Source organism: Euprymna scolopes, chromosome 27, assembly GCF_053919585.1.
Source record: "Euprymna scolopes isolate OS-2025 chromosome 27, ASM5391958v1, whole genome shotgun sequence".
In the NCBI taxonomy this organism is placed as follows: Eukaryota; Metazoa; Mollusca; class Cephalopoda; order Sepiida; family Sepiolidae; genus Euprymna; species Euprymna scolopes.
In genome coordinates, this window is record NC_136508.1 from 106,826,222 (window position 1) to 106,838,954 (window position 12,733).

A 12,733-nucleotide genomic window follows, 5' to 3' on the forward strand; every position below is an offset into this window, starting at 1 on the left:
AATAACACCTGTATGGAGTGGATCTGTGTCAAGATAGAAAATATCTGCTTATTTTCGTAAAGTCTCTCGTATAACTTTTTTTAGATTAAATTAATCTAGATATTGAATTCAATCTAATAATATAAATAACAATAAACAAAGATAATATTAATATTTGAATAAAAATCTTAAAAATATTGAATTTCATTTAATTTTGCAGATGTTCCTGATTGGACGCAATTATTCAATTTTAATGGAATTTCATTTTCATAAGCATCATCCTATAGACAATTATTACTTCATTTGAAAAAGTAAATCGACATTTGCTGAAAGATTATACTTTTTAATGAATTTTGTGAAACGTTGGTGAAAACATAACACATCTTAAAGGTCATATATTTTTGTTGAATAGAGACAAAAGCTCATCAAATATCAATTTGAAGAAAAGTGTGTTTCTTCTTTAAGAAGACAATATTTTTACAGCATCAGAAACTATAAAACTTATAAAAAATTTGTAGAAGAAAAAGTGTTTGTTTCTTCTTTAAGAAGACAATATTTTTTACAGCATCAGAAACTATAGAACTTATAAAAAATTTGTAGAAGAAAAAGTATGTGGTCTTCTTTAAGAAGACAATATTTTTTACAGCATCAGAAACTATAAAACTTATAAAAAATTTGTAGAAGAAAAAGTATGTGGTCTTCTTTAAGAAGACAATATTTTTTACAGCATCAGAAACTATAAAACTTATAAAAAATTTGTAGAAGAAAAAGTATGTGGTCTTCTTTAAGAAGACAATATTTTTTACAGCATCAGAAACTATAAAACTTATAAAAAATTTGTAGAAGAAAAAGTATGTGGTCTTCTTTAAGAAGTCAATATTTTTTACAGCATCAGAAACTATAAAACTTATAAAAAATTTGTAGAAGAAAAAGTATGTGGTCTTCTTTAAGAAGACAATATTTTTTACAGCATCAGAAACTATAAAACTTATAAAAAATTTGTAGAAGAAAAAGTATGTGGTCTTCTTTAAGAAGACAATATTTTTTACAGCATCAGAAACTATAAAACTTATAAAAAATTTGTAGAAGAAAAAGTATGTGGTCTTCTTTAAGAAGACAATATTTTTTACAGCATCAGAAACTATAAAACTTATAAAAAATTTGTAGAAGAAAAAGTATGTGGTCTTCTTTAAGAAGACAATATTTTTTACAGCATCAGAAACTATAAAACTTATAAAAAATTTGTAGAAGAAAAAGTATGTGGTCTTCTTTAAGAAGACAATATTTTTTACAGCATCAGAAACTATAAAACTTATAAAAAATTTGTAGAAGAAAAAGTATGTGGTCTTCTTTAAGAAGACAATATTTTTACAGCATCAGAAACTATAAAACTTATAAAAAATTTGTAGAAGAAAAGTATGTGGTTTTAAGAGACAATATTTTCTACAACACCCGAAAACTATAGAACTAAAAAAAATTACAAAAGAAAACTAACACCTTATAAAAGTTAAATTCTTTGATGTAGCAATTTGCAAAGATCACTCAGTCTAAATATATAAGACTGTGGGTAAATGTTTGGTATCTGATAAGCTTCTTATCTTCAAGTTTTACAAATTATAATAAAATTGCAATAAATAAAATATTAATGTTTCCCTAATGTGTGTAAAACATTGTTGAAGTCACACTAGAAAAATGCGACATTCTTGTAAATTGTGTATATACAATTGTTTTGTCAAATACGATTGACTAAAAAAATAAAAAAGGAAAAGCCACATACTTATGAAGTGTGTCAATATATTTCTTAATAATCACAGTTAGTAATACATATGAAAATTCACATTCCTGAAAAGCCATATACTTGTGAGGTGTGTGTATATTCTCGTTCTACAAAATATATACTTAGTCATACATATAAGAACTCACACTGGGGAAAAGCGCCATTTGTGTGTAGTGTGTGGATATTCCTGTTCCAAAAAAACAAATTTAGTGAAACACATGTGAACTTACAGTGAGGAAAAACCATATATCTGTGAAGTGTGTAAATCTTCTTTTTTTAGTCTTAGTCTAACATAACATAATTTAAACTGGGGAAAAGCCACATACTTGTGAAGTGTGTGGATATTCTTGTTCAGAAAAATCACACTTAGTCATACATATGAAAACTCACACTGGGGAAAAGCCACATACTTGTGACGTGTGTGGATATTCTTGTTCTGAAAAATCACACTTAGTTATACATATGAAAACTCACACTGGGGAAAAGCCACATAGTTGTGAAGTGTGTGGAGCTTCTTTTTCTCGAAAATACGGCTTAGTTATACATATGAGAACTCATACAGGGGAAAAGCCACATAGGTGTGATGTGTGTGGAGCTTCATTTTCTCGAAAATACAGCTTAGTTATACATATGAGAACTCACACTGGGGAAAAGCCACATACTTGTGAAGAGTGTGGGTCTTCTTTTACTAAAAAATATGTCTTAGTCACACATATGAGAACACATACTGGTGAAAAGCCACATAATTGCGAAGTGTGTGGATCTTCTTTTTCTCAAAAATCAAAGTTAGTTAGACATGTTAGAACTCATACTGGGGAAAAGCCACATACTTGCGAGGTGTGTGGATATTCTTGTTCTGAAAAATCTGTCTTAGTCAAACATATGAGAACTCACACTGGGGAAAAGCCACATACTTGTGAAGTGTGTGGATATTCTACTTCTCAGAAATATGTCTTAGTTACACATATGAGAACTCACACTGGTGAAAAGCCACATATTTGTGAAGTGTGTGGATCTTCATTTTCTCAAAAATCAGTGTTAGTTAGACATGTTAGAACTCATACTGGGGAAAAGCCACATACTTGCGAAGTGTGTGGATATTCTTGTTCTGAAAAATCAGATTTAGTATCACATATGAGAACTCACACTGGGGAAAAGCCACATGCTTGTGAAGTGTGTGGATCTTCTTTTACTAAAAGATCTAATTTAGTCACACATATGAGAACTCATACTGGTGAAAAGCCACATAACTGCGAAGTGTGTGGATCTTCTTTTTCTCAAAAATCAAGCTTAGTCAGCCATAAGATAACTCACACTGGGAGAAAGCCACATACTTGCGAAGTGTGTGGATATTCTTTTTGTCGAAAATCAGAGTTAGTCAGACATATGAGAACTCATACTGGGGAAAAGCCACATAGTTGTGAAGCGTGTGGATCTTCTTTTACTACAAAATATGCCTTAGTCACACATATGAGAACTCACACTGGTGAAAAGCCACATATTTGCGAAGTGTGTGGATCTTCTTTTACTCAAAAATCAAATTTAGTCAGCCATAAGATAACTCACACTGGGGGAAAGCCACATACTTGCGAAGTATGTAGATCTTATTTTTGTAAAAAATCAGACTTAGTCAAACATATGAGAACTCACACTGGGGAAAACTTAATCAGTGTTTGAGAAATAAAGAACTTAAATGAAACATTTGAATATCTATGTATCTCATATAGAGTTCAAATGTTAGCCCCAGGTAGTGGGCCCCTTGATTTCTGAAAACTTCAACTGAAGTAAAATAAAAAAGATGAAAAATCCACATAGTTGTGAAGTGTGTGGATCTTTTTCTCAAAAACCAGGGTTAGTTAGACATGTTAGAACTCACACTGGGGACAGAGGAGAGGAAGATTATGTTCTAAATTTATTTACTAACTCAGTCTTTGACAGATAAAGAACTTAAATGGAACATTCGAATATCTATGTATCTCATATAGAGTTCAAATGTTAGCCCCAGGTTGTGGGTCCCTTGATTTCTTCGACTGAAGTAAAATAAAACAATAAAGGGAAAAACCATATACTTGTGAAGTGTGTTGATATTCTTGTTCTGAAAAATCTGTCTTAGTCAAACATATGAGAACTCACACTGGGGAAAAGCCACATACTTGTGAAGTGTGTGGATATTCTACTTCTCAGAAATATGTCTTAGTTACACATATGAGAACCCACACTGGGGAAAAGCCACATATTTGTGAAGTGTGTGGATCTTCTTTTTCTCAAAAATCAGTTTTAGTTAGACATGTTAGAACTCATACTGGGGAAAAGCCACATACTTGCGAAGTGTGTGGATATTCTTGTTCTGAAAAATCAGATTTAGTATCACATATGAGAACTCACACTGGGGAAAAGCCACATGCTTGTGAAGTGTGTGGATCTTCTTTTACTAAAAGATCTAATTTAGTCACACATATGAGAACTCATACTGGTGAAAAGCCACATAACTGCGAAGTGTGTGGATCTTCTTTTTCTCAAAAATCAAGCTTAGTCAGCCATAAGATAACTCACACTGGGAGAAAGCCACATACTTGCGAAGTGTGTGGATATTCTTTTTGTCGAAAATCAGAGTTAGTCAGACATATGAGAACTCATACTGGGGAAAAGCCACATATTTGTGAAGCGTGTGGATCTTCTTTTACTACAAAATATGCCTTAGTTACACATATGAGAACTCACACTGGGGAAAAGCCACATATTTGCGAAGTGTGTGGATCTTCTTTTACTCAAAAATCAAATTTAGTCAGCCATAAGAGAACTCACACTGGAGGCCACTGTATGAGGACGCCAATCAACACCAAGAGGGGGAGTGGATACATACAATTAAAGAGTCTGTCAAGGGCAAACAAGATATGCCACCACTAAAAATAACGAAAGATGCTATAAGAAAAAAAATCACCCACCTTAGCAACTTTAAAAGCGCAGGAGTTGATAAGATTCCAAATTTCTGGCTTAAAAAACTCACAGCACTTCATGAACATAATGCGCAGGCATTTACTTGCATTGTCAGCGGCGAGGAAGATTCATCAGAGTTGTTAACTCTTGGCAAAACGACTCTGATACCCAAGAGCCAAGAGACTAACTTGCCCAATAAATACAGGCCTATCTGCTGCCTCCCAACCACCTGCAAGTGGTTTACAGGAATGATTGCAGATGCAATATATCAACACCTGACCGATGGCAAATACCTTGAAAACGAACAAAAGGTATGTACCAGGAATAAACTTGGTACAAAGGACCAACTTCTCCTCAACAAAACCATCCTCGAGGACTGCAAAAAGCGTCAAAGGAACCTGTCAATGGCTTGGATAGACTATAAAAAGGTATTTGATAGTGTGCCTCACTCCTTGTTACTGCGATGTTTGGAGATATATAATGTCCATGAGAACATAAGGACATTCCTTAAAAAACAAATGACCATGTGGCAAACATCAATTGCACTACACCACATGGAAGTGACAAAACAAACTTCAAATCTCAGTGTCCAGCGAGGTATATTTCAAGGTGGTAGTCTGTCACCACTGCTCTTCTGCCTTACTATTGACCCACTCAGCAAACTCCTCAAAAAATGTGATGCTGGGTACAATCTTAATGAAGAAAGGAAAAAAGAAAAAAGTAAAAGAGTAAATCATCTACTTTTTATGGACGATCTCAAACTCTATGCAGAGACAGAAAAACAGCTTGTCTCTCTGATAGAAAATGTAAAGACTTTCACAGAGGATGTTTGCATGGAGTTTGGATTTAACAAATGTGCCAAATGCACAATAAAAAAAGGAAAAAAGACGACATCCGAAAATATTCGGTTCAATGATGGCTTTATTGAAGACCTAGGAGAGGATGCCACATATAAGTACCTCGGTATAGAGGAGAATGTAACTGTGGAGCATGAAAAAATGAGACATAAGGTGGAACAACAATACACATCACGCCTTAAAAACATCCTCAAATCTGAATTAAGCCCGAAAAACAAAATAACTGCCATAAATCAAGTTGCAATCCCTGGCATCACATATGGGTTTGTTATTATTGACTGGCCTCAATGCAATATTAATAGGTTAGATACAAAGACCAGGAAACTCCTAACCTTACATAAAATAATGTATCGAAACAAATGTATGGACAGGATATACCTATCACTAAAAGAGGGTGGCCTCGGTCTCATTGAAATAAACCATGCATATCGAGCCACCATAGTAAGCACGGGGCAGTATATTAAAAGCTCAACAGATATGAGAATAGAAATAGTGAAGGACCACCATGAACGCCTACCCCAACAAACGTCAGTCCCAAAGCTTGCTGAAAACTTTGGGGTTGTCATACTGGAAAATACTGCCGAGGTATATGATGAACCAGCAACACAGATTGCAAGAAAAAAGAGAAAGAAATACACCGAAATCGAGATAGACACAAAAAACAAGGATCATTAGTGCTACAGATGAACTCTTATTATCTTTAAATAAATGAATTGAAAACAAAAGTAAACTTGCAGGAAATTAATATAATTGTTGTAGAGACATTTGTCCTTATTTTAAAAAATAACAATAAGGTAGACTGCACTTGTTATCGATGTCACTATCCCAAATAATTTTGGCCTCAATAGAGCTGAACAGGAAAAGATAACAAAATATCAGGATCTAAAAATTATCTAAAAATGGCATGGTCTCTGAAACAAATAAACGTTTTACCGGTTGTGATAGGAGCCGCTGGCTTAATAAAAAAGAATTTTCTGAAATACTTTGAAGCAATTTCTGGAAGACCAAGCTCTAACGAGATACAAATACCAGCCATAAAGTGAGCAGTATCTATTCTTAAAAGAGCCCTCGGATCCAGGATTAAATCAAAAAATTAGCTCAAGGAAGCAGCCCTTTGATCTCTTAAAACTTACTGAAGTAAAATACATAAAAAAGAAAAAACCGGAGCTCTGTGAAATGTGTGAATATTCTTGTTCTCATACATTATCGTTAACCATATTTTTGTGAAGTGTGTGTTCTCAGAATCAACGTTAGTGACTGATATGATACATCACACAAGAGAGATGCCTCATTCTTGTGAAGTATGTGAATATTCTTTTTGTAGAAAATCAAACTGAGCACCCATATTTCTGTCTCTCCGTAAATGGTGGAGGGAGCACTCCCTCCCTCAACATTAGTTAGGGTAGGTTAGTTAGTTTTGAAGAGCCTATTGACTATGTTTAATTGTAAAAATTAATTATAATTTGTATATTGTATTGTAATATATGTTTTGTAAAATAAATAGTTAATACAATATATATTACAATTGTGTTGCGTGTCGTTTTTTGTCTGTCATAAATGCCTTCATTGAAGAATGAGGCGGCCTGAGGAAAAGGAATATTTCAACCCGAATGCCACCAAAGGTCTGTGAGAAGACGGATCCACACAGCCACTTACATCCAACATATCAGGTATGTTTTTCCTATTGATACTCACACCCTAATGACTGACCCATCGTCACATCATCAGACTATTAGTGTAACAGGTGAAGCCAGTCACATGCCAGTAACTGGCTGATCGTGTTATAAAACCGTATTTTTTGTAAAGATATTTTTGTTAGGATAAATTGTTATTGACACATATGAGAACTCACACTAGAGAAAAGCCACATTTTTGTAAAGTGTGAGGATATTCCTGTTTCATAAATCATCATTATTAGTCCATATAAGAACTCACATTATAGAAAGGCCACGTACTTTTGAAGTGTATGGATATTCTTGTTCTCAAAAATCATTGTTAGCGACAAATATGGGAACTCGCACTAAAGAAAAGCCAAATTCTTCTGAGGTATGTAGATATTCTAGTTCTGAAAAATCAATGTTAATTAACCATATAAGAACTCACACTGAGAAAAGTTCCTAGAGGAGCTTAAACAGGAATATATAGACAAAGATGCTTCACTCCAATGGCTCAAGAGCAGGAGACTTCCATTTGATGAGGAAAGACTCATTGTAGCCAGTCAAGATCAGGGCTTACTCATAAATGGATTAAAAAAAATGATGGGCCTACAAGCAAATGGCCAATGCCGGTTTTGCCACTCAGCAATTGAGATCCCAAGCCACCTAATGTCTGCATGTCCAATCTTATTGGCAGATGGCCTTTACACTGCCCATCACAACAAAGTATGTAAGTACCTCCATTGGAAGATCTGTGGAGAAATGCAATTTGACAGAGCAACGAACATTTGGGAACATGAACCACCACCGATAACATCAAACAGAAAAGTGATCGTGTTCTATGACAAAGACATACAGGCCGGCAGATACATAAAAGACAAAGCTATCAAACCAGATAATGTAACATGGAACAAGCTCGAAAGAACTGCGTTCATTATCGATGTCACAGTTCCAAATGATTTTGGCCTTAATAGAGCTGAACGAGAAAAGATAACAAAATGTCAGGACCTAAAAAATTATCTATAAACCACATGATCTCTGAAAGAAATAAACATTATACCAGTTGTGATAATGTTATATACTGGTGGTATTGACGTATATTCTGTATTGTTATTGTTGTTGTTCGTCTTAGCAAGTGTCTTAGTGTTTCATCTAGAGATAGGGTACATTCTACTACATGAGCACCAAATTGAGTGTTTGTTATGTTGTCGTATCATAAAGGATCAGCGTTAATGTCGTTGTGTGTGTGACATGCATTTTCAACATACCTCTGCTTCTTCAATGTTGATCCATCTGGAATCTCTTGTCTGAGAGGGAGACTGTTACCTGTTTTGAGGGACGAAGATTTATTTCACTCCAAGACAAGAAATTGGTTCTATAGTTTTTTTTTCACCTTCCAGATTGATCACAGAAGAATGGAAAGTGAATTTGGCCTGTGTGGTTTCTTCTTCTAGGTCTTATTTCTACCACGTCAGCGTTTGTCCCCCCCAGAGAAGGGGAGGAGACAACGACGAAGCCGTCCCCTCTCTTCCAAGTCCCAACCAAATCTCCCCGATTCAGCTAACCTGATCACGTGACTCACACGCAATCCAATCAGCTGATCTTGACTTCCGGTCAACGCCTCTAACTATATGATTTAAACACCTTTCTCTCTCTCGATCAATTCTCTAACATTCCATCTATCCTTATTTTCAAAAAATGTACGCATTTTAAATTCTAGTACATTTTTTCTATATCTACACAACCCTTGGCTAAGAAAGATCAGGCTAAAAAACTCCTTTAGTCAGCCCTTTTCCAACTGACTTCATAATTTTATTTTTTAGACCAGAATCTCTATCTGACCCCCCCTGGCATATTCTTTTGGGTGTAAGGTAGTACCTCCTATAACTCACGTCAGCTGCTTCATCCAGCCACCCTTATGCCGTAAACTAGAGGTCTCACTTTACCTCTTTCGAAATTGACGGCTCCTTCCCTCCCAAAAGTGCCCAGTTGTTCCATTAAGTATGGCTTTGTTTTCATTTCTAAACTGATTTTGAGAGAACTGCAGAACGATGGGGTTCAGATTGGTGACTATATTATTTTATGTTATTTCATTTTATTTTTTTATTATTAGATCAGACCGTCTCTGATCTGCTTGGCATTTACTTTTTGGGTGTAGGGTATTTTTCTTCTGATCCACGTCATCTGCTTTATCCAGGCACCGTAATGTCATAAACTAGATGTCTCACTTTATCTCTTTCTAGATTGACGACTCCTTTCGTCCCAAAAGTAACTGATCGTATCTTTTACCTGGTTGTTCTATTAAGTATGGCTTTGATTTCATTTTGTAACTATCTTGCCTTTTCCGGGACATCTCAAAGCTCATAATTAATCTTCGTGGTTGGCTTCCAAATTATAAGATATACCTTTTTTATCATACTGATTCACTTGGATTTCCTTGCTTGGACTCTTGGAATTTTGACGAATATTTAGAGAATATCACCCTTAACTAACTCCCAACTTTGTGGCATGATTCGTATTAGCGCCTAATCTAGCAATGGCCCGATTTTTGTGATTTTTCTTTTCTCTCGTCAGAGCTTCCAAGATCCAGCAGAGATATTCCACATTCATGCATCTCTAAAACAAAATATAAGGTTATATCTTCTTACGTACCTATGGTATATTTTATTTTCTCTCACCTCATTAAGCTATATGTAATGTGCCTACGGTACTGCCTCTCTCCCTGGTACCCTTAAGGATTCTGGTATCCTCTCCACGCCTGTCTCTAATTCATTAAGCCAAGTCTTACCTCCATCTTGGAATCGTCATGTGCGACCAGCTTTTTTTAAGCACTTAATTGCCACAGGGTTTATCTTATTATTCTACGGGCATCTTTAATGCTAACCTGGCAAGTTACTCTTCTTGCGATAAATATTTATGGACTTTAAAAAAATACAAAAAAACAATTTATTAAAAAACAAAATCTCTCTTTTGGCTTATCACATCTGTAAAAGCTTCTAAAAGTACCCGTTTACGCAATTGCTATTTTTATCCCCTCTCTAAAATTCTAATTTATTTTAAGCCAACCATATCCAGTATCATCTTATTTTTTTTCCTAAATCATTTCAATTCTAATGTGTATACCTAATAATGACCATGCACCCGGAGAAAAATCCCACGAAAAAACGACACAAAAAAATTCTACAACCATTTCGAAAATTAGAATCAATATCAATTGAACCTTTGACTCTTTCAAAACTTAAGAAATAGTTGACCCTTATTCAACCCAGTAGTGTGTCTTCTTTTTCTTACACTGCTTAAATCTTATTTCTTTCTCTTATTGCCAATTTTATTATTATTACTATCATTATTACTTAATTAATAACATGGTCTTACTTATTAAAATTTTTTATGATTTCAATAAACCCCACAATGCAATGATTCACTCCTCCTCCATTCTGCGAAAAAAAAATACATGTCAAGAACAAGAAAATCCTGCACAATTCTGATTCGAGAAACATCAATTATATAAAAAAAATAAAAATAAAATATTTATGATTGACGTATTCTCTCTGGTAAGGTGACAGGTCATTTCACCCACACTCTGTAACTAAAGTTTATCCAAGTCCCAATTAAATCTCCCCGATTCAGCTAACCTGATCACGTGAGTCACACGCAATCCAATCAGCTGATCTTGACTTCCGGTCAACGTGTCTACACTATATGATTTAAACACCTTCCCCTCTCTCTCCCCCCCCCTCTCTCTCTCTCTTGATCCATTCTCTAACAATAGAAATAAACATTATACCAGTTGTGATAGGAGCAACTGGTTTAATAAAAAAGAATCTTCAGAAATACTTAGAAGTAATCCCTGGAAGACCAAGCTGTAACGAGATATAAATAGCAGCCATAAAGGAAACAGCATCTATTCTTAAAAGAGCCCTCGGATATAAATTTAAATCATAACAGAATCAAGTGTTAGCTCCAGGGGTCTTAAAACTGACTGAAGTCAAATAAAAAAAGGAAAAGCCACATTCTTGTAAAGTGTGTGGATATTTTAGTTAATAAAAAATCAAACTTAGTGAGTCATATGAGAAATCAGAACACAAATTGAACAACAAAAGTCCGTGATGTGAACATTGTAAAATAAAATATAATGTGCTCCACCCTTGTCTACAACGATGCTTTAAATTTTATCTAACGATAAATAAACTCTACAAACAAAACGCGTGAGACATATAAGTCTTTGGACTAGCACCTATGAACAATTCTTGTATAAGAAAAATACTAGCAGTGTTGGTATCTGTAATGTACGTAGGTACACAGGGGACGATAACAGGGGGAACACCGGCAAACGGCCGGTGCAGAAAGAGACAGCATGTAGATACTTGCAGTGGCTCTTGGCTGAAAAAAGTCTTAAAACAAACTCGGCGTTTGCGTTCTCAGTGAGAAACACCACATGGCGACGAGGATGAGATCATTTCTCATAAAGGGAAAAGTTATTTAAACTTTTTCTCCGAAAAACATCGCGTTTAATAGAAATTAAATAGCGACATATTTCTACCTGCACATACGCATTTTAAAAACATGACGTCTTATGGTAAAATCGACGAATTCTCGCCGAGTGGAGGTGATTGGGACACATACTCAGAAAGATTGGAGTATTATTTCGAGGCTAACGGAATACAAGATCCAGGGGGGAAAAGGCCGTCCTTCTTTCTGTTTGTAGTGGTGAAACATTTTCTCTGCTGAAGGATCTCGGTACGCCGCGTCGCCGCACAGCTTAAGAGACAAAAGTTTTGAGGAACTCTCGCTCTCGTTAAAAGAGCACTGCAACCCAACACCGTCCGTAATTGTTGAGCGATTCAACTTTTACATGTGCCGCCAACAACCAGGTCAGTCCATTTCGGATTTTATTGCTCATTTAAAAAAAATTACAAAGTTTTGTGAGTTTGGAAATACGATAGAAGAGATGTTGAGAGATTTGCTCGTCGTTGGATTGATGGATGACCGAATCCGTCGGCGACTGCTTTCCGAGGGGAAACTAACATTTCCTTATGCCCGACAGATAGCTCTTGCCATGGAAAGTGCAGACAGTAATGTTAGTGACATGGCAGCCTGTTCACCGTCCAATTTTACAATACAGACGAAAGTCAACCAGGTTGAACGGCCTACTCCACTACGGAGACAAAAACAAAGACAATGTTTCCGATGTAACGGAAAACATTACCCCGACTCCTGTCGTTTCAAAGAGGCAACGTGTAATTTTTGTCACAAAACCGGTCACATTTCACCAGCCTGTTTGATCCGGAAGTACAACGACAGAGCTGGAAATCATAAAACCCACAAGGTCACCAGTGAAGAACCAGTAGACGAAGATACAGGCAGTGACTGCGCCTCGGTGCATAGGCTGTTTAACCTGCCAGCAAATAGCAAAACCGAGCCCCTGATGGTGTTGGTGGGCATAAATGGCCGCAATATCGAGATGGAGATCGACACCGGAGCTGCTGTTTCATTGATCAGCCGCAATGCATTTGAAAAACTATGGT

The 12,733-nt window shown here is 35.7% G+C and overlaps 1 protein-coding gene across 1 annotated transcript; it reads left to right on the forward strand.

Annotated features, from left to right (window-relative positions):
- Positions 1-1,187: 1,187 nt before the first annotated feature.
- Positions 1,188-3,440, forward strand: LOC145249051 (uncharacterized). Its single transcript, XM_080110902.1, has one exon. The coding sequence runs from the start codon at positions 2,135-2,137 to the stop codon at positions 3,431-3,433; it is 1,299 nt and encodes a 432-aa protein (XP_079967028.1). The 5' UTR covers positions 1,188-2,134; the 3' UTR covers positions 3,434-3,440.
- The last annotated feature ends 9,293 nt before the right edge of the window (positions 3,441-12,733 follow it).

Bases quoted from the DNA above. Each gene is read 5' to 3' on its own strand.
- LOC145249051 (XM_080110902.1), top strand. From the start codon at position 2,135: ATGAAAACTCACACTGGGGAAAAGCCACATACTTGTGACGTGTGTGGA.